The sequence below is a fragment of the Phyllostomus discolor genome, chromosome 14 (genome assembly GCF_004126475.2).
Source record: "Phyllostomus discolor isolate MPI-MPIP mPhyDis1 chromosome 14, mPhyDis1.pri.v3, whole genome shotgun sequence".
NCBI classification, from domain to species: Eukaryota; Metazoa; Chordata; class Mammalia; order Chiroptera; family Phyllostomidae; genus Phyllostomus; species Phyllostomus discolor.
The window spans coordinates 15,818,911-15,838,526 of NC_040916.2; the positions used below are offsets into that span (position 1 = coordinate 15,818,911).

Sequence of the window (19,616 nt, forward strand, 5' to 3'; positions counted from 1 at the left end):
ATTTTTTTAGTAGCGAGCTCTTTAGGCGCAAGATAAAAATAATGATTTGTATGTGCCGCTCCCCAAATATCTGAAAGAAACCATGATAAATAAATCACCAAATATCCGAATTAGCTGAAGAAATTTGTTATTCTTGATGGTATACAATGCTTGTTAGTTATAAACACCTGTCTGCTTTTTTACCTTTCGCTGTGGTACCAGCAGTATTGCCATGCTTATAATTGCTAGCCAGGTCTCACATTTGGGAAAAATCTTTCATTTGGGAACTATGATTTGAATAATTAGAGACATTATAAATCTGAGTGAGATTTGGGGGATTTAGAGCTGAAGGAAGGGGGACGTTGATCTAGGACATTTTTCACTCCACGGATGTAGAAATGTTTGCTTTTGAAGAAGATGGGGACAGTAATGCCAATCATTTCGGCTGTTTCCCTAAGATGAGAGTCGTGGCGGCAGCAGAAGAGAGAGAACTATGCAAAGATCCAGAATGGTAGAGAATTCCAAACAGTCATGGGATTTCTCAGAGTCATTTCTCATAGTAATATTTTTTTAACCAGGAAAACATGAAATGACTATTCAGTATCTGACTTGATCCAGGATCTGAAGGAGCTACATCTATGTGCGTGTGCCTTTTTGCTTTTCCCATAAAGGATCATTCTTAATATCCCTCTGGAAGCCAGCTTCGTAAACATGGAACGGTTTCATCCTGATCTGTGATGCAAATGGATGATTAATCCAGACTAGGTAAACAGGGAGATAAGCGAGCGTCAGTACCCACGCTGCTAGGCTTCACATGTGCACATTCCATATCGGACCCGAGAGAGACTTAAGCCTGCTCGTCAGAGCAGGTATTTATAGTGGGGAAAGTTCTGGGTTGGACCGGCTGCCTCAAGCCGTTTGGAAACAGAACTGGCTGGAGCCCACTGCACGGTTTAGGCTGCGAGAGAATGACTCTGGTTCCTTTGCAGCCTAAAGCAATTACCCAGCTGTTGGCAAGTTGAAATATTGGAGCAAATTATATTACCTGAGTTAAAATAAGCACCCTGAGAATAGCTCACTATATATATGAAGGTGCATGTATTATATAAGAGTTAGCATTCCTATTTCTATATCTTGTAAGTCAGCCTTGGAATCTTAACTGAAAATAAATTTGTTGTTAACGTGTTTTCGGCCACACACACACACACATATAGAGAGAGAGATCAACCAGTGGAGTATTGACATCTGCCTTTGTTGTTTTTTTTTCCTTTTATCTGATGATTTTGAGTTATTAAACTTAGCCAAGAAATAGGGGAAACCTCAATACTTCCCCTGGTCCTTTTTGTGGGTTGAAGCTGCCGTGATATCAGACAGGCAGTATACACACACACACACATACACACACATACACACATATGTATCATATTCCCCAAGCCATTACCTTCCTAAGATTGGAACTTCCAGAACATCTTTGACAAAGTGACCAATAAAAAGAAATCTAAACACACACACACAAAAACCTGTTTTAAATGTAACAACTGTGGAATTTGACCTAAAGCTTGCAATATGCTTTTTTAAAAAAAGTCATTTACTCACAGTTGGTCTTATTTGATCCATATTGCACCCCTGTATAGTACACAGGGCATGTAATATAGTATCTTCAGTTGGCAAAATAAAGCTTAGCAGTAAATGACTTGTCCAAAGCCATACAATTAGCAAGTGACAAATTCCTTCACTTCTTTTGTGTCCTTACTAAATACCTTCTTATTAAAGGGCCATTCCCGATCACCTTAAATACAGGAGGATTTTTCTCTTTCTTTTCCTTTTTAGCCCACCTTCTTTCTCATTATGGTGTTTATTCCCGTTAGGTGTATTCATTTTCATGGTCTGTCTTCCCCTCTGAAATGTGAGCTATACTAAAGCAGGGACTTTGTTTTATTCAAGGCCCCTAAATCAAGTCCCTGGCGCATGGCAGACCTCAATGAATATTTATTGCTTAGCTATAATTATGTTAATTGCCCAGCCACTGTTTTTGTTTCCTACCGAAGTCAGCCTCCCTCCAACATCTTGCCCTTTCTGCCTCACTAATCTGCATTCTGTATCAGGGAAGATACAAACTCCACTACTGATTTACATCAATTCTTAGGCCTCTTGTATCTAAACTGGAAAATGTATGCATATTAGGGTTGATTGGCTATTCAGCATAATTCAACAAATATTTGTTGCACACCTATTATATGCTCTTGGATAAGAAACAATGACCAACTCGCTAATGAAGGGGAGCAATTTACCCAAGAATCTGGGAGCCCAGGAAAGCTGCACACGTAAATAATTGTACTTGCGGAGTTCTCTGTTCGGAATTATTATGTACAGTGCTACCAGTGAGTCAAGTCTGGCAGCGAATGGATAATGCTCAAAGTTGGGTAACTGGTCCACTATGTCATGCTGTTTACTTTTGCACGAGTTTGGAAATTTCCAGAAGACAAATGACTTTTTTGTTTTTCTCCTCCACTCGACGTAAAGGAGTCCCCTTCCTTCCAGCCGCAGTCGGAGGGTAAATTGCCTTCACTTACGGAGCACTGCACCACGGCCTTCTAATATTTTCTTTATCTCTTTGTATGTTGTCTGTGTCCTTTCGGCAGACTGTAAGCTCCATGAGGACAGGGACTCGGCTGTGTCCGCAGGGTTTATCCTGGAGTCTAACACGACAGCGAGCACTCAGGCAACGTTTGCTGAAGGGGCAACTCTTTGTCTCACCTTCCCTGGTTTATGTAAGATCCCCATCGTTTTACAGTACGGCGTTAGCTCATTGTGCCCCATCCATGTTCTGCCTGCCTGATAGCACCGCGGCTTCAACCCACAAGAAGGACCAGGGGAAGGACTGAGGTTCCCCCTATGTCTTGGCTAAGTTCAGTAATTCAAAATCATCAGATAAGGGGGAAAAAAACAACAAAGGCAGATGTAAATACTCCTGAAATGAACAGTTGTGGTTTCTCTTTTAAAATCCTGAGGAAGAGAGAAAGAAACCGTTCTTATACGATCAAACACTTTGGGAGTTGGGAGGGTGAGAGAAAGTAGGTGTGGACAGAAGAATGTTAGGATGAGGGAGGGAAACTGGATCAGAAGGAGGAAAGAGAGAGAAAGAGCTCGCACCATAATGTGAGTGTTCGTGGTCCTGGACTTGGGTACCACGCTCTGTCTTGTAGATAAACACTAATAAAGAGAGCACGACGGGGCGAGGTGGGGTGGGGGCGAGAGAAGGGAAGGGCGAGCGACCGTGAGGAGCCAGGAAGAAAGGAGAAGGACCGGGCAGAGCAGTACAAAAGCAGCTTCGGATCCTGCCGGAGATGCAAGCGTTAAGGGGAGGCGGGGAGTGACGCGGTTTGCGTCTGGAGCGGCTCCTTGGAGTCCACAGCATCCGAGCCGGAGCCTCGCCTTCCTTTCTCCCTCTGCAGACATCCGGACACAAAAAGAGAAGCGACCCCGGGACCAGCGCGAGGCACCCACCCGCACCATGACCGAGACCACCAAGACCCACGTTATCTTGCTTGCCTGCGGCAGCTTCAATCCCATCACCAAAGGACACATTCAGATGTTCGGTGAGTCCTCCCGCCCACCCTCGGAGGCTGCTTCCGCCTCTCTGCTTTCCCCGGCACCGGTGTTTTCCAGGGCGACGGAGCTGGGAGGCGCGTGGTCCTTCGGAGCGGTGCGCTGGCTGCCGTCGCCGGTCGGGTCCGCTCCTCCATTCCGGGCTCCCGGGAGGGAGCGCAGACTGCGCTTTCCGAGCGTCTCTTGCTCGGGCCAGACCCGGCTGGCGGGGACCAAGAGGTGGGGGAGGGGAGGGGAGGAAGGTGAGTGTTGGTGTGCACTGGGTCGAGGTTCGGAGAACTGGGGTGCGGATGTTCCGTGGTTTGGCTCCTGGGCTGAAGAGGATCCGGGTGGGGGCCGAGGTTGGGCGCGGAGGAGGGAGGACAGGGACGGAGGTAACGTGCGGTTTGTTTAGGCTGGGCGCAAAGCTCGAAGGAGTTAAATAATGGATTTGCATCGGAGGCACAAACACACTCACAACACTCCAGTAACACGGCTGGGGCTTCAAGGAGATTAATTTCGGGTTTGGATAACGGTTGGGGCGGTCCGGGGGCGAAAGGTTTGAGGGTGGCGCACCGTGTTTTGCCCGCGGGAGGTCGGATGGCTGAATGAATGGGGTGGGGTGAGGGGGACTGGTGGCTAGCCTGGGCTTGGCTGCGGGGACCCCAGCTGCCCAGGAAGGGGAGGCGGCGGGGCGACCACTGCGGGCGGCCCTTTGCGAACTGGTGTCTGATGCATCCGGACTCAGGTTGGCTGAAGCTCTGCCCAGGGCGACTATAGTGCCCGAGAGGCTTGCGGCGTGCGAGTGTGTGTATGAATTCGTGTGTATGTGTGTGTGTGTGTGCGCGTGTGCGCGCGCGCGCGCGCGCTCAAGTTGGGGCGGGGGCAAAGCGCATAATCGCGCCGTTTGTTTCTTGGAGGCTTTGGACTTGGAGACGGAGAGAACGGGCGGGGGCTCCTGGCTGCTGGTTTGGGATTAGCTGGGGTAAGGGAAAGACGGTCGATGCCTGTCGGAGATCTCGGGCCACCGCGGGGTAAACCACGCGGTTTTGCTGCTGCTCGGGTAGGACCCAAAGGCGCGGGGGCGTGCGCGGTTAGACCCTGAGGGAGGGGCGCGGAGGTCACTTTAGAAGAAGGCTTGAGGAGAGGTCCGAAGTTGGAGGTCCCTCCCCCCCCCCCCCCAGTACTGTGGGAAAAGAGGAGGAGAACGAGTGGGCTGGGGATGGAGGAGTGACGGTGGGAGGCCCGACCTAGGCTGCCAGCAGGGCGCTATCCAGAGGCGGCGGTGCTGAAACGCAGGGTGTGCCGGAGCTGGCTGCGGGCACACGTGTTTACCCAGAGCCTGAGGATTGCTGAGCCCTCCTTCGGCTCTTTCACGAAAGCCACATCATATCCGTAAAGACTGGGAGAGGTGTCGTACTCTAAAAATTCTCCTTTAAGCCTAAAATGTGCATTGAACTGGGTCCCCTTATTCAAAAAAAAAAACCTCCAGAAAAGAATATACAATTACTTTGAGCCGAGAGCAGGTCAGGCAGGCACATTTATAGGATTCAAGGAGGCAGACCCAGAGGTAGCCAGCCCTTCCTCACCATCCTTTCTGCTTTTAAAGGTGTTTTGTTAGGAGCGAATGCTAACTTACGTATTAAGTAAAGACTTTGTGTTAAGCATCGGGGTAGACCAGAGCATCTCATCAGCCTTCTGAAGGATTGTCAGGGCCCTGGGCACACCGTACTTTCACTTTCTTTTGATTCTGGTGCCTCCAACCCTGTCCTTCTTTCCCTCTGTCCCCATGTTCCTTCTAGTCATTTGTGTTGGTGTACTGCCTCCCTCTCCGCCGTCCAGACAGGGATGGGCTTCCCTCTGGAACTCCTCGGCTCCAGGAATCTATCTATAGGGAGCCATCAGGCATGCCCCCTTTCTTCCCAGGGCTGAGGATGGAGTTCATTCTGCTTCTTTTCAGCTACAATGGGGACAGCTTTAGGTTGAAAACCAAGGATTCTCTCTTGCAGCTGAGGAGAGTTTGGTAACAATGATATAAAGGCTTTTGTTAAGTAGATGCTGACTGGCCAGTTCCTCCTGACTTCAGAGGATACAATATGTGGGGATAGGCATGGATTACAATACGGAGGTTTGGACATAGCATAGGTGAAAAGAGGCTGTTGACAGTAGTGACTATTTGCTTGTTATTGGAGCTGGGGAAGAAGAGATTATCAGCCAATAGAATCTCTTGAGTGTCCATTAGGCACATGTAATTCAGAGAACAAGGTAGAAGGAGGAAATGGTATGATTACATACCTTGAAGGAGCTTATAACCTAATAAAGGATTTAGCACATAAACATATGAATAGGTAACATGAACACAAAATACATATTAATCTATTATTTTTTGTAGAATCTGTTATGGGAATCTTTGAGCTTGTGATAAATATTGTAATTTATGTTTGTAGAGTAGTTTCCAGTTTGCAGTGCCTTTTCATATATGTTAGGACATGAAACTTGCAAGGAAAGCCCCATTATCTCCAATTCACAAATGAAAAACTGGTGTTCAGAGGCTAAGGGACTTTCTCAAATGGCTTAAGTCATTATAGTGGCCTACAAGGCCTTCACAGCCTGCCACCCTTCCCCCCTCACCGCCTGTCCAAGCACGCATCTTTCTAACTCTTCCTTAGCCAACCTCACTGACCACCCTGCTTTGGTTTTAAAGTCTTTGTACTGAATGTTCCCATGGCCTGAATGCCCATCCACATACACACCCACGTCTAATTCACCCTCCTTCTCAAAGTCTTTGCCCAAATACAACCTTCTCATCGTCCAGTTGGCAGATTCTATTTTCTTGATCACACAAATTAAAATCCTAACTCACACATCCCAGTCCCCCTCATCCAGCTCTACTAATATCTTTTTCCCTTACCTATTAACGCCTTTCAACAAAGCATGTTATTTCTTTATTATGTTTCTTGTTTAGTGTGTGTCTCCCCAGCTAGAATGTGAGCTCTTCAAAGGGCAGGGATTTTCATTTACTCTGCTCACTGATGTACCTCAGGCTCCCAGAACAGCACCTGGTGCACAGTGGATGCTAAATAAGTGTCTGAATGCATAAACTGTTAGAACTACCTCCCTTCGTTACCTCGAGTCCGTATTTTCTCTGCCACAGGAAGGGTCGAGTCATGAACAGACTCAGTGGCCCTTGACTCATTCCATAAATGTTTATTGAGTTGTGGATGTGCCTCAGGCACCATCTGGGCCTCAGAGGTACGGAAATTAAACACGCTCCTTCCCCTGCTCCAGGGACATCATCTTCCATAGAGGAGATAAACAAACTAAACATAGCCGCTCAAGTCATAAGTGCTACGGAAGAGGTGAGAATGAAGTCAGGTAGGAGCGTGAAGGAAGCCGTTACCGCCCTGGGCAGGGTGAGAGGGCCAGCAGCGCAGGTGTTCGTGAGAGTGAACTGGAAAGCAGGGGCTGCCCAGTGGACAGGCCGGAGAATGGCTTCCCAGGCTGAGAGCAAGATGTGCAGAAAGGCCCCAAGTGGCATAGCGCATCAAGGGATCCCCATGGAGCTGGCTAGATGACTGGAGTGAGCGCAGGAGAGGAGGCAGCCGGAAAACAGGTGGTGGGCAGAGGCAGTGCCGGAGCTGAGACTTCCCCCAGTGCTTCCAGTGAGCCCCCAAAGGATGGCGGGCAGAGAGAGTACGTCCCCAATGTGGGACTTGGTCCCAAATGCTCCCTTTGTTAGGGATCTGCCACCGTGGTTTTATCTAGTCATTTCAATGCTATTATTTTTTAAATCTTGTTGGTGTTTTTGTGTCACCTCTTGAAATAAGGAGGGCTCTTCCTTTTCTTCATGGTTTTATTTATTTATTTATATTTTTGGAAACAGAACCATTGTAGATGGTTCAGGCCGTATCTATGGAAAGAATAAACAAGTGGGAAAATACACTGCTGTGCAGCCCACCCAGACCATCAGACAACTACTTACTGCTCAGGTGGGAAGCTGTTCTCACCCAGGTTTCAAGTGTACTCCTCCCCGCCTTTTTACTTCAATGGGATGGCCGCCTCCTTGTTCAAGTATTTTAAATTTGGTGGACACCATGGAAACCACTCACCCTCGTGCGGTTTTCCATGATTTTGTAGAATTTGGATCCTGTCTGTACCCACTCTCTTTTCTACATACTTAACTGTCTGAAGCGAAAGGACCAAGGAGAGCCTTTCCTTTGACCCCTTGACCCTTGTTTCCAGTTCTAACCCTTCCAGGCGTCTCAAACAAGTGTATTTCTGCTCTTGCTATAAAGCGGCGAGCCTCCGTGACCTTGAAATTTAGTATATCGTTTTGAAGCCTCAAACAAGTGGACATTCCAGTGGGGGGCAGGGAATGCACTTTCCAATGTTTTATTCGCCAACAGTTTCCCAGCCGTTCCTCTTGGTGCCTGTAGAAGGTGCATTCCTCATTCCACGGAGCCCTGAGATTAACTTGCATCAATAACTGTTCACATTTCTTTTGAAATATTTATGTGCTGATAAATATTTAGTGTGTGGCTCATCAAATGAACTGCAAGATCTTTACAACAAGGCAAATTTTTGGAAACTTAGAGATTGGCACTATGATAAATTCAAATTAAGAAAGACAATAAAACCTAGGACATAATTGCTTCATTTACCATGAACCCATCTTGCTAAGCACATAGTTTAAAAATTGTTTACTTGTTATGCCCCAGGGAATTCAAGTTTATAGATGATATATGATTTCTCCATGCTGTGAATCACGTTATAAAGGATGGGTAAATGTCACGGTTTTTTCCTATTGCTTCATTATTTCTCTTTATCTGGAAATTAATAAACTAAATTGCTATCGACTTGAGAATGCACTTAGTCTCCTTCAGCCTTTGCTTTATCATTTGTAAACAGCGTGATTGATTTAACCCCAGGGGCCAGCAAACTCTACAGCCTGCTGGCCAAATGGGGCTTGCAAGCTAAGAATGACTTTTATATTTTTAAATGGTTGGGGGGAAAATGTAAAATAGTAATAATATTTTGTGACACAGGGAAATTTTATGAACTTCAAATTTTAGTGTGCATACTGTAAATAAAGTTTTATTTACACCGCACTCATTCACACGTGTATCGTCTGGGACTGTTTTCCTGCTACGACGGCAGAGTTGAGCACTCGTGGCAGAAAGCCTGTGGAATGAGAGCATGAAATATCTGCTATCCGGTTGTCTACAGAAAAAGTTTGTCTACCCCGATGTCGTCTGCCTCTCGGGGTTGGGCTGGGGAGCGAATCTAAAGGTTCTAAAGATACAAAGTGCAGTTGAAGTGCATTACTCAGAGGGACTCTTTAGGAACAATTTTTCAGTCTAAACTAACTCTCTAAAAAGACTCACTTAACCAGCAAATGTAGTACCAGTTTCATCACTGTATTGAACAGTGTTTCTGGCTGACTTGGTCAACGGCCATGCTCAGAATGGGGATGATTCTCTCCTGCCCTGTTCACACGGGGCAACCTATGAGCCCCCAGGCTCATGTCAGACATTTCTTTGCTGTGAAACATTGCATGCTCTTCCCCAGAGCATCCTTGTCCTGATTCACAGCTACTTCCTTCTTTCAATCTAATGTTTCATATGCCTTCATATTTGAGGATTTTTTTTAAAAATGAGCACATTAGCCCTGGCTGGCGTAGCTCAGTGGATTGAGCACAGGCTGTGAACCAAAGCATTGCAGGTTCGATTCCCAGTCAGGGCACATGCTTGGGTTGCAGGCCATGACCCCCAGCATCCGCACATTGATGTTTCTCTCCCTCTCTCTCTCTCTCTCTCTCCCTCCCTTCCCTCTCTAAAAATAAATAAATAAAACCTTTTTAAAAATGAGCACATTAACTACATCAGGCTTTTACAGGCTGTTGTTACAGTCGCATCTCGTTTCTCTGCAGCATCTCACCTCTTTCTGAACTCTGATGACACTTGGCTCGTCCCTCTCTTATAGCACTTAGCACACTGTACCATGGGTTGTAGCTATTTCTGTCCACCTTTCACATTCTCTATCAGATGTGGGCCCTTGCCAAGCTCCTATGACTTTCTCTATCTCCTAAGGTGCCCAGAGTGGTGCTCTATATAAGCACATGTAAGAGACTACAGATATTTTTCAAACGAGTGGACGATTAGGAATATTCAGAATCTCAAAGTTTAGGCAACATAGGTCATCAGAAATCAGACAAGAATCTGGGAACCAGAAAATACCGAAAAACAGATCCAAGGGGGACCAAGTCAGAAGGCAGGACAAATAGCAAACACTCAGGGACCTGAGCACTGAGCCTCAGGGTGGGAAGGCTCCTGCATCCGGGAGTGGAACCTTGTCCCACAGCAGAGCCTTCCCGGACAGCCACAGGGAACCTGCAAGTCCCATCTGAGAGCTGTGAAGTCTGGGCTGGAGTGAAGAATGCAGGGCCCAGGATGGACATGAACCCTGAAAACTGTTTACTGGCTGCTTTAGACAGATGCGTGGTGCATCTAGGAACGGTTTCTCCACGAGGCAAATGTAGTTTGAGGATGGCAGAGGAGTTAGATTTTATTTTTATCTATTCTCAGTTTGAAAAAGGTTGTAGGGACATGGCACCTGGCAAAGGGAAGCTTGGTATATTATTTACTTCAAACAAATGAATGAAAAACCTTGGTTTGTCAAGTAGAAGCTTTCATCTGCAGAAATCACAGAATCTGCTTTGCAAGGTGTTTTCCAAAATCATGCCGATACTCATCTGGTCGTGAAATCCCTGTAAAACATCCTCCCGAGTGTTCGTCCGACTCTGCTTGAGATCTTCCAGGGAATGCACTGGGTTCCGAAGGAGCCAAATAGCACTTGGCTTAGTTTTCCTTTTTTCAAGATTGTTCCTTCTATTGGGCTGACATCGGCCTTCCCGAGACTTCCATGTGCTGGCCCTAGTTCTTTGCCTTGAGATCCGTGGAGCAGGGCTGATCTGTCCTCTACTTGTGAGACGTTTGAAGAGCTGAAGGCAGCTGCTCTGTCCTCCTCTCCAGTCTTCTCTTTCGGCTTAACAAGCCCCGATACCTTCAGCTGGACACCCATTGCCGTTGCTCCTTTTCATAACATCCTGGCTCATCATCCTTGACCGCACATCTTCATTGTCTAGATCCCCCTTTAAATGTTATATCCACTTCATGCTGCTCCATTCTGAGGCGGCCCTGACGTGTGTTATCTTATCTAATGTTGAACTTCGCTCGCTGGATATGCCATTTACTGGTGGCTCTGTGTCTGTCTCTTTCTAATAGAATCTGGCAAGGCAAGCTATAGGTACCTGTGTGCTAAATGTCCTGACATTCTGAATACTCAATCAGTTTGGTAGACTGAGCTGCTAAGCTAGTGCTGTTAATTTAAAAATCTGGCTGGTGAAAAACAAAGAAAGTGACTGATGTACCATCAGGGACTGGCAACCTCTGAACTTTGCAGTCAGCAGATAAGCTTAGTTATATGAGAGAATGTCAACCACGCGCTGGAGTGACATGTTGCCTGTAGAGTAAGGAAGACACTTTGCAGGTTCCCAGTCACAGCTGAGGCTAGAAGTCTCTGCAGTCTTGAATTATCAAGTTCCTTGACATTTCCCAGCAGAGACTGTTATGTTTTAAATGGGTTCTCTTGAGAGCTCCAGGCAACTCTTGTTCATGTCTGTAAGTCCTGGTTTGGGGACTGAACCACAAACTTCCTTCCTGTCTTGTGTAGCCCCTCCCCTCATGGTCGTGCCATTGGCACTGCCGTTTCCCCAGGACTCCCACAGAGCAGGAAGAGGGCTCTTGTCCTCTGCAATGGTGCCTTTGTCCCAACAGAGGTGGGCGATGTCACGTTAAATTGGGCAGGTGGAATCTTTAAAAAAATCAAATAACAAAAAAGTCATTTTTCTTCCAGAAATTTCCAAACACATGCAAAAGTAAACAGAATAAAATAGTGAACTCCAATGTACCTGTCACCCAGCTTCAATTATTATCAATTCATCGCCAATCTTGGTTCATTGATACCTCTACCGACTGCCCCATCCCTGCCTTATATTTCCTTTTGAAGCAAATCCCAGACATTTTAAAGTGAGATCCTTTTAGCTAGTACGTACCTGTTTCTCTGTCCATATGATTGACACTTCCAGGCTGGATCTTTCTCCTCCCCAGCTCATGCTTGTTTGCTTGACAGTTTGGGTTGCAGATGAAGCTGGTATAGGGACAATGTCTAATTTCCATCTTCGAGCGATATAATAATGCCTTCACGCCAGTCAACAGTGGGTGGCACTTTGGCATTGGCATTGCCTTTAATGTAAGGGACTCTCGGCCTTTCCCATCCTTCTCAGGTCATGTGGGAGCTCTGAGGCTCCCCACCATAGTGGCCACCACTGGACACGATGGACCATTGGTGTCCAGCCAATTCTTCCCCCAGCTTCCAACATTCAACTCTTCATCCCCTGTCATTCAAAGCCACAAATGTTGGATCAGAAGCTTTCCCTACATCCATGGTTCCCAACCTGGGGGATCTGACAACCAGGGTTTCTCACCAATCAGAAGAAGGGTCTGGAAACTGTTTCCAGTATTTCTAAGGGCCTGCCTTCACCCTCAGGATGGCACAGGCTAGGGAGGGGTCAAGTTTCTGGGCTTTCGCCTGTATACCAGTTTGGTGTGAGGTAAGCTCACACAGATCCGGAGTCCTGCTTGTCTTTGATAGACCAAACAAAAGGAAAACAAATGAACATTTCCCTCTGTTTCTTCACAAAAGGAGGAAAATAAATGAATTTTGCTTGGTGACAAGGTTGGCTCCTGCAGTTGCGTTAGAATCCTGGACTTCTGTTTGGCCTGACTTTAACCTCCGTAGAAAATTAAAAGAAAATCCTTCTTATCAGGCCCTTAATCCTTCCCTGGTGCTGTTTTAAATCAACTTCTCAAAGTGTATTGTTACGGTGCAGTTCTGTGATCATTTGCATTTAAATGTGAATAAAGAACTCCCTGCTGAACCCTTTGGGGAATGCTGAGACCCACTATCCTAGTTTGTCCGGCGCATCCTGTGGCTCTGAATATTCATAAAACCAGCTGGGATGACTTCTCCACAGGGAATTTTCCATTCCCAGCTGCACTTGTTTTTATTAAGGCTGGTTCTCCATGTTTCATTTGTGATTGTATGGCGGCTCTTAACTGTGGGTGGGAGAGAAATGGTGGGGAGCTGGTAAGGACAGTCTTGGAGTGAGCCGTCCCCCCATCGTGGCCATGGCATGTTTTAATGTTGTTTTCAGGCATTGATCCCCTTAATTTGCTTCTATTCCCCTCAATACAACCCACAGTGATTTACGCCACACCTCTCTTTTAGATGCAAATTGTTTATTTCAGTCTACTGTGATAAAAAAAAAAACACTTTTTTTTTGAAGAAATATGCATAAAGATACCGTGTTTGAAAAGGCTGGGAAAGGGAAAGAGAGTAAGACATGATGTTGCTTATGAGGAATCATTTCATTGTATGAAAATAGCTTTGGAGTAAAGTTTGGACTTTAGGAATTAAAGGGATGTGGAAGAAAAGAGAAAACCCAACTTGTCAATTAGGTGATCTCTCAGGGTCCCTTCCCCTCCCCTTTCCCCAGGCTTGAGCTAGCCCCCGGGGGCTTATGGCCAGAGGCTTCTGTGGGGGCTGAAACCATAGACACTCTCCCTGCCTTGGAGTGAGCAGCAGCCGTGGCCAGGCATCCCTGACATCAAAGAATTTTTCTGGGCCTGTGCTGTGACCAGTTCTGTTCATCCTCTTCAATAAATAGTCAGTATCCACTAACACACGAGCGAACATTCATTGAGCACCTACTTTGTGCCAGGCACTGTTTTAAGTGCCCTCCTTGCCATGCCTCACTTAACTTTCACAACAATCCTATCAGCAGTCTCATTACGCTAAGGATCACAGAGGTGGGGTAAACTAGTGTCAAGCCACACAACAGGGGCAGTGGGCAGAAATGTGGACCCACAAGCTCTGACTCTGGAGGTCACTGTTTTAACTCCTGCAAGAGGTTGCCTTGGCCCTGTGGGTCCCTCAGCTCCGTGTTAGGGACTGTGGGTTTGTGTGCTGAGAGACCCGCATTGCTCCGGGGATCCTGCCCAAGGCAGCCAAGTGTGGAGGCGCCAAAGGGCTCTGCCAACCACCAGAGAGACCTTGGACACGTCCAGAGGACAGAGGAGCAACAGGAGGGGCTCAGACCAAAACCAGGAGCCACTGGAGGAAAACAGAAGACTGGGAGCTGATCGGGAAGGGTCCTGGGTGATGGCTGTGAAGTAGCCACATTCACCTTTCTGCCAACTTAAAGGCACAGAGTCAGCATGGAGAGGCATAAATATAAAATTCTCTCCCTTCTTTTGCATTGTAGTTGGCAAGAGTGTCTACAGATAATTATTCAATAACTTCCTCCCCTCACACACCATAAAATAAGTATAATAATACCTACCTTGTTGGGCTGTTGTGAGGATTAAATGAAATAATGTGAATATATTACAACATCACCTTTGACAGCCTGGCTCTCCCCTTGGGGCCCAGGGCCTTATCGCTGCCCTTGCAGAATCACAGATCCAGTCCCTAAGTCTAAATGATGTCGATTGCACCAAATGTTTTATAAAGAGATAGTGAGGGTTACAGGGCTGATCACCAACCATTTCCAAAGTGCCCCACTCAACTCTAGGGAGAGGGAGTTTGGTTCTTCCCCTTAAGGCAGCAGGTTCATTTCTCTTCTATCAACTGCCTCTCACCTCCCCGCGTCCTTTCCATGACATGCCCTGTGGCCCTCGGGCTGCTGCCCTTAGCTTCCGTGCCCCAGCTGCCCCTCCATCACCTTCCCACCTCCTTAAACCCCTTGGCCCGCCCACCCCACTCAACAAGCAGAAACCGCCCCTGCTGGTCAGACTCTGCCCAGCTGTGGTTCCCCAAGCGTGGGGATACATGTGGCCACATATATCGAGGTCACAGTCCATCTTGTCACATACAGTGTTTTTAGCATACTGTCTGGCCCACAGTAAGTGATGGGTAAATGGGGGTAATAGCAGTTGCCAGTGTCTGTCCCACAATGTCTTGCCCGGCCAGCATGCAGTCACCCTGGAGGTCTGTTTCCAGTGTCAGTGGGGGATTTGGGAAGTGGCTCGAAGGCAGAGGAGGGCAGATGATTGCCAACCAGAGAGGCTGTGAGCAGGCTGGGGTCTCAGGAAGGCCTGAGCATGTGGACATTAGGACAAGCATCCAGAAGTCCCCAGAGGGGTGGCCTCCTGTCCAGGACAATTGCTCCTTTTAGTCATTGCCGGTGACTTAACCGTCAGTGAGATCAGAGTGACTGGCAAAGACATGCTGCCCATTCCTGCTGGACAGAGCACCCTGTTTAGATGGGAGCCCTTGGTGCGTCCTACAGCGTGAGGCTGGAGTAAACTGTGCCCCCAATCACCCTGCAGCAGGGTCAGCTTTTGCTGTTGCTGGAACGATTTAGGACAACAGTCAGGTGACTGCTCATTCTCTTCGAGGGCTGGCAAGAGAACCACGGTGTTGGGCCAGATTTTTGCGCCTGTTCTCACACCATTGCCCACTGGAACAAATGATGACACAGGGTAAAAAGATTCCACAGAATGGAAAATAATCAGATTTGCAGTTGGAAGAGACTTCAGAGGACATTTAGCTACTTATTGGATGCTTCTCAGGACAGAGAGCTCATTTCCAGTCTGTTTCATTGCTGGACAGCTTCGTTTGTTAGAAAGCTCTTTGTCACGAGCGAAGTCTGTGTTCTTGTAACTTTGGGCTCTTCGTCCTACTGCTCTCTTCTGAAAATGTCCGCTGGGCTTTCTTATCATCCCCACTCCCTAGCATCTCAACTGGGAACCTTGAACTTATTTGTTCTTCAGATGTACAGTAATGCATCTTAGACTGTCTCCACCCAAGACTTTGAAGCCCTGTCCCCCCACGGCTGGAGGAAGGGTTGGTGGGCGACACGTTAACAAGTTATAACTGGACACCGCTAACACGACTCCTCTGTTCTTTTCCCCATCAGTCTCTGTCCCCACCCCTTTCACAGTGCCGTCACCCCCTCACGTGTATTAGGGGACGCTTCTTTGCTTATCAACATCTCTTCTCTAAGAATGTAGACTCCATAAGAGCATAACCTTGTCCTGGTTTGGGTTATCCCTTCCTGTTGTGCCAAGTGCTTAGAACAATGCTGCAACGTAGGAAGTCCTTGACTGATATTTGTTGAATAAATTAAGAGCCAAAGTAGGAGGGTGAAGGTTCCAGATCCTTTGTATTCCTCTGACGGCTCCAGAGAAGGACACCCGGTTTCTTTGAAGGCCAACCAGTATGGAAGCACTGGCTCTAATCCTGGACCCAGGGGACTTGCGTTCATCACAATTTTGGACTCACTGTCTCGGGCACGAGTATGCTGGAAGGGGCTCATCTTTCTCATCTACAAAATAGGATCGACATTCTTTGCCTTATTCAATTTCAGAGTTGTCCTGGGGATGACATACAACCGTATGGGAGAAAGAATTCTGTAAGCCAGAAAGTACCGTATAAATATAAAAGTTATTACTATATGATGATGATTGAGATTATATAATCTTGATATAGTAAAAGTATATTTAGCCTGAGAATGAATTTATGTTCCACTTGAGATGAGTTCATTTCTGGAGCATGTGATTTCCGGAGATGCTCTCTATTTGTTTGCTTACCACCACCACCACCACTGCTGCCGCCACCACCAGGACTTATTTAAGGGCCTACTATGTGTAGGCATTAGTCCAGCTGCTGTAGGTACATCAAAGAACAAAACAGACAGTAACCCCCTCCTTCATGGCACTTAGAGTCTGGAGGAATCAGAAAGACAATGAACAAATAAATACCAAAGAGAATAATAGAGCAAACGAGGAGCAGGATAAAAGAGTAGGGGGGACAGGGAGTGGGGTTGCAGCTCTAAGGGGCATTCAGGGGATACCTCACTAGATGGCGACAAGTGGTGCAAAGACTTGAAGGAGGTGAGGGATGTAGCCCCATGGATGCTGGGAGGCGAGCACTCCGGGCAGAGGGAACAGAGAGTGCAAAGGCCCTGAGATGAGTACTTCCCTCAAATGCCCAAGTGAAAAATAAGTAGACCAGTGTGTCTAGAGTGGAGCAGCTAGTGGAGGCAGGTAAGGCTAGAGAGCCACTGGATGGCCAGATGGGGTGGGCCACACAGGACATTGTCAGGCCTTTGCTTTGCCTGCCAGGGAGAGAGGGATCCATCTGAAGGGCTTAAGGAGAAGTGTTACACAATCTGAGTTCCATTGACTTAGGTGACTGCAGTGAGGAGACCGGACCATCAGGGCTGAGCTAGAGGAGGAATGATGGTAGTGTGGACCAGGGAGTTAGAGGCAGGAAGAAGTGATAGGATTCTAGATCGATTTTATAGGAAGAGCCAATAGGATCTGTTGACAATCTGCTTTGGCGAGAAAGAAAAAGGAATGGAGGGTGAGCCCAGGTTTTTGGCTTGCCCACCACTGGAAGAATGGAATTGACATTGATTGATGTGGGATGACTGTGGGAAGGGTAGGCGTGGGAGGGAATAGCAGGAGCTCAGTCTTGGACATGTTACTTCTGAGCTGGAGATTAGACATTCCAGTGGAGATGTTGAGTCAGCATATGCCAGCATGAGCCAAGAATAGAAATAAAGAAAGAACCTGGGGAGTCATCAGCATAGAGTTGATATTCAAAGCCACGAGACTGGCTGAGACTACAGAGGGAAAGAGTATCGACAGAGCAGGGGTCAAGGACAGAGTCCTGTGACACTGCAGCATTTAGGGACTGGGGAGATGGGGGAGAGACAGCAACCTTGACCGTGAACGAGGAGTCAGGGAGGCAGAGGAAAAGCAGGAGCTTGTGACAACCTGGAAATCAAGTGAAGCTGGTCCTTCAGTGGTGCAAGATCAACACGTGAAACGTCGTTGAGAGGCCAGCCAAGATGAGCACAGAGAGCTGACTGCTGGTGTCTCAAAGCAAAGGCCACTGAGGACGCTGGCAAGGGCAGATTCGCTGGCGTGGTGGGGGCAGAAACTGGACCCGAGTGAGCATAAGAAGGGAAGAGGAGTGTGGCGGGGGAGAGCAAATTTGAGTGCTGTTTTGAGAACTGTTACTCTATGAGGAGCAGAGAAAGGCCCCATATGGCTGGACGTGGGTCAAGAGCTGGTCCTTGTTTTTTTGTTTATTATTTTTTAAGTGGGAAAAATAACATCATGTGTGTATACTAATGGGAATCACCAATGGATATGGAAAAGCAAATATGCAAGAAAGAAAGGAGAGAAATCGTGGAAGAATCTTGAATAGGGGAGAGGGATTGGGTCAAGGCAGAAATGGAGAATTCAGCCTTGCCTGGGAGCACCAAAAATTCACCCACAGTAATAGAAGGGAAAGTGAGAATATGGAATCGCATGGGGTTAGGCAGATAGACATGCTGGTGGTAGTGTGCACCGATTCTCTCCCCCGAGTTTCTATTCTCTCAGTGATACGGGGAGGATGGTGAGGGTGAGGATGGGGGGAACGGGTGCCGGGGATCCGAGAGAGAAGAAAACACGCCAAAGGCGCAGGAACAGAACCGAGGTGAGCGGTGGTGGGGGTGGCTCTCTGAGGGCACTGTACTCACATGGTCGCACTTCTGTGCTGACCTGTGCTGCAGAATATCAGGTGTCCCTCCTCCAAGATTTCTGGGTCAGGTCATTGTCAATTTCCAGGCATCAGTTTTGAAATTAAATCTCACTTGTACATTAGTCAAGCGACTCCGGGCCGTGGGAGCTGTCAGAACTGCCACCATCTCCTCCAACCCTGACCTTCTGTGTGCTGACCCACGCTGACCTTCCTTTCACAGCATCGCGTGGTGAACTTCTCCTTCACAGCGCTAGTTAGGGAGTCCATCCCGGCCTGGGTGAGGACTGCTGTATTTGTTTTGTTTTGGATAAGTGTGCTATCTTTTACATTTCTCCCTGCCAGGCATTCCTAGCCGGCGTTATTTTATCTTTTTAAAATTTCCAAGCACTCCTTCCAATCACTACCTTTTAGGTGGCAGCCAAGAGCCTTCAATTTTGGTTTTAAGTATAATTTGTATCGCTGCCATTCAAATCAAGCAGCGAACAAGTCTTTGTGAGGAATGACGGTGCACCAGCTGGCAATCACAGCGTGCCGAGATGGCTCCTAGGTGTTTGACACTCTACCCGTGAAGCCGGCGGGGTGCCATCTCCCGCCCAGCCACCTTGCAATAAGGAAACTGAGGACTGAGGGAGTGGTGACAGGAGTGGAGGGGGAACGGAACCCGATGTTGGTACGTGACATTTTCTCACTATCAACTCTAAAGCGTGTTCCTTCTGGTGGTTCAGACCAGCCCATCTCCCTTCCCGTGCTGGCTGGCGGGCGCCATGCGCATTCCTGGGCAGCTGCTCCTACACCGATGGGCAGGCAGCTCAGCCTCGTCAGTTGGCTCTGACGGAGAAGCAGCACACACGAGGAAAGCAGCAGTGTCCCCAACCTCCCCGCACCCCGGCTGCCCTCAGGAGCCGCCCTGTGCCATCCCTGCCTTCCAGGTCCCTGGGACCACAGAAACCACGTTCCCAGTGGCAAAGTGCTCCAATTGCACTATTCTGGAAAACCTCAGTTCTCCTCGGTTCATGGGCTCTTGGGGGTAGTTGGGAGTTTACTCCAAGAAAAAAAGAGAAGTAACATTTTCTTTAAGACCTACTGTGCACCAAGTGCTTTTGTCAATGATGTCCCATTTAATTCTCAAAACAGCCCTGCCAAGTCCGTTTTACCTCCACGTTTCCAAGAGGAGAAGGTCCAGGTGGTAAAGAGGTTATGTAATTTGACTGAGGTCCTGCCATTATAAAATAGGAAAACGTGGATTCAAAATCTTTTGTGTGTAAGAGAAATGAAAAAGAGTCATAAAAGAGAAAATGTATTTTCTCATACCCATGTTTCCTTCTGAAACAATGGCTCCCAAGGGCGGGTCCTTTGCTCAATAGGGACCGTGGATGTGAGGAGGTAAGCCA

The 19,616-nt window shown here is 47.6% G+C and overlaps 1 protein-coding gene across 1 annotated transcript in view; it reads left to right on the forward strand.

Moving 5' to 3' along the window:
- The first annotated feature begins 3,356 nt into the window (after positions 1-3,356).
- Positions 3,357-19,616, forward strand: part of NMNAT2 (nicotinamide nucleotide adenylyltransferase 2) — a 113,216-nt gene continuing 96,956 nt past the window's right edge. Inside the window, exon 1 of the mRNA XM_028530724.2 lies at positions 3,357-3,578. Coding sequence (XP_028386525.1) covers positions 3,494-3,578 — 85 coding nt within the window. The 5' untranslated portion in view covers positions 3,357-3,493. The remainder of the gene's footprint in view (positions 3,579-19,616) is intronic.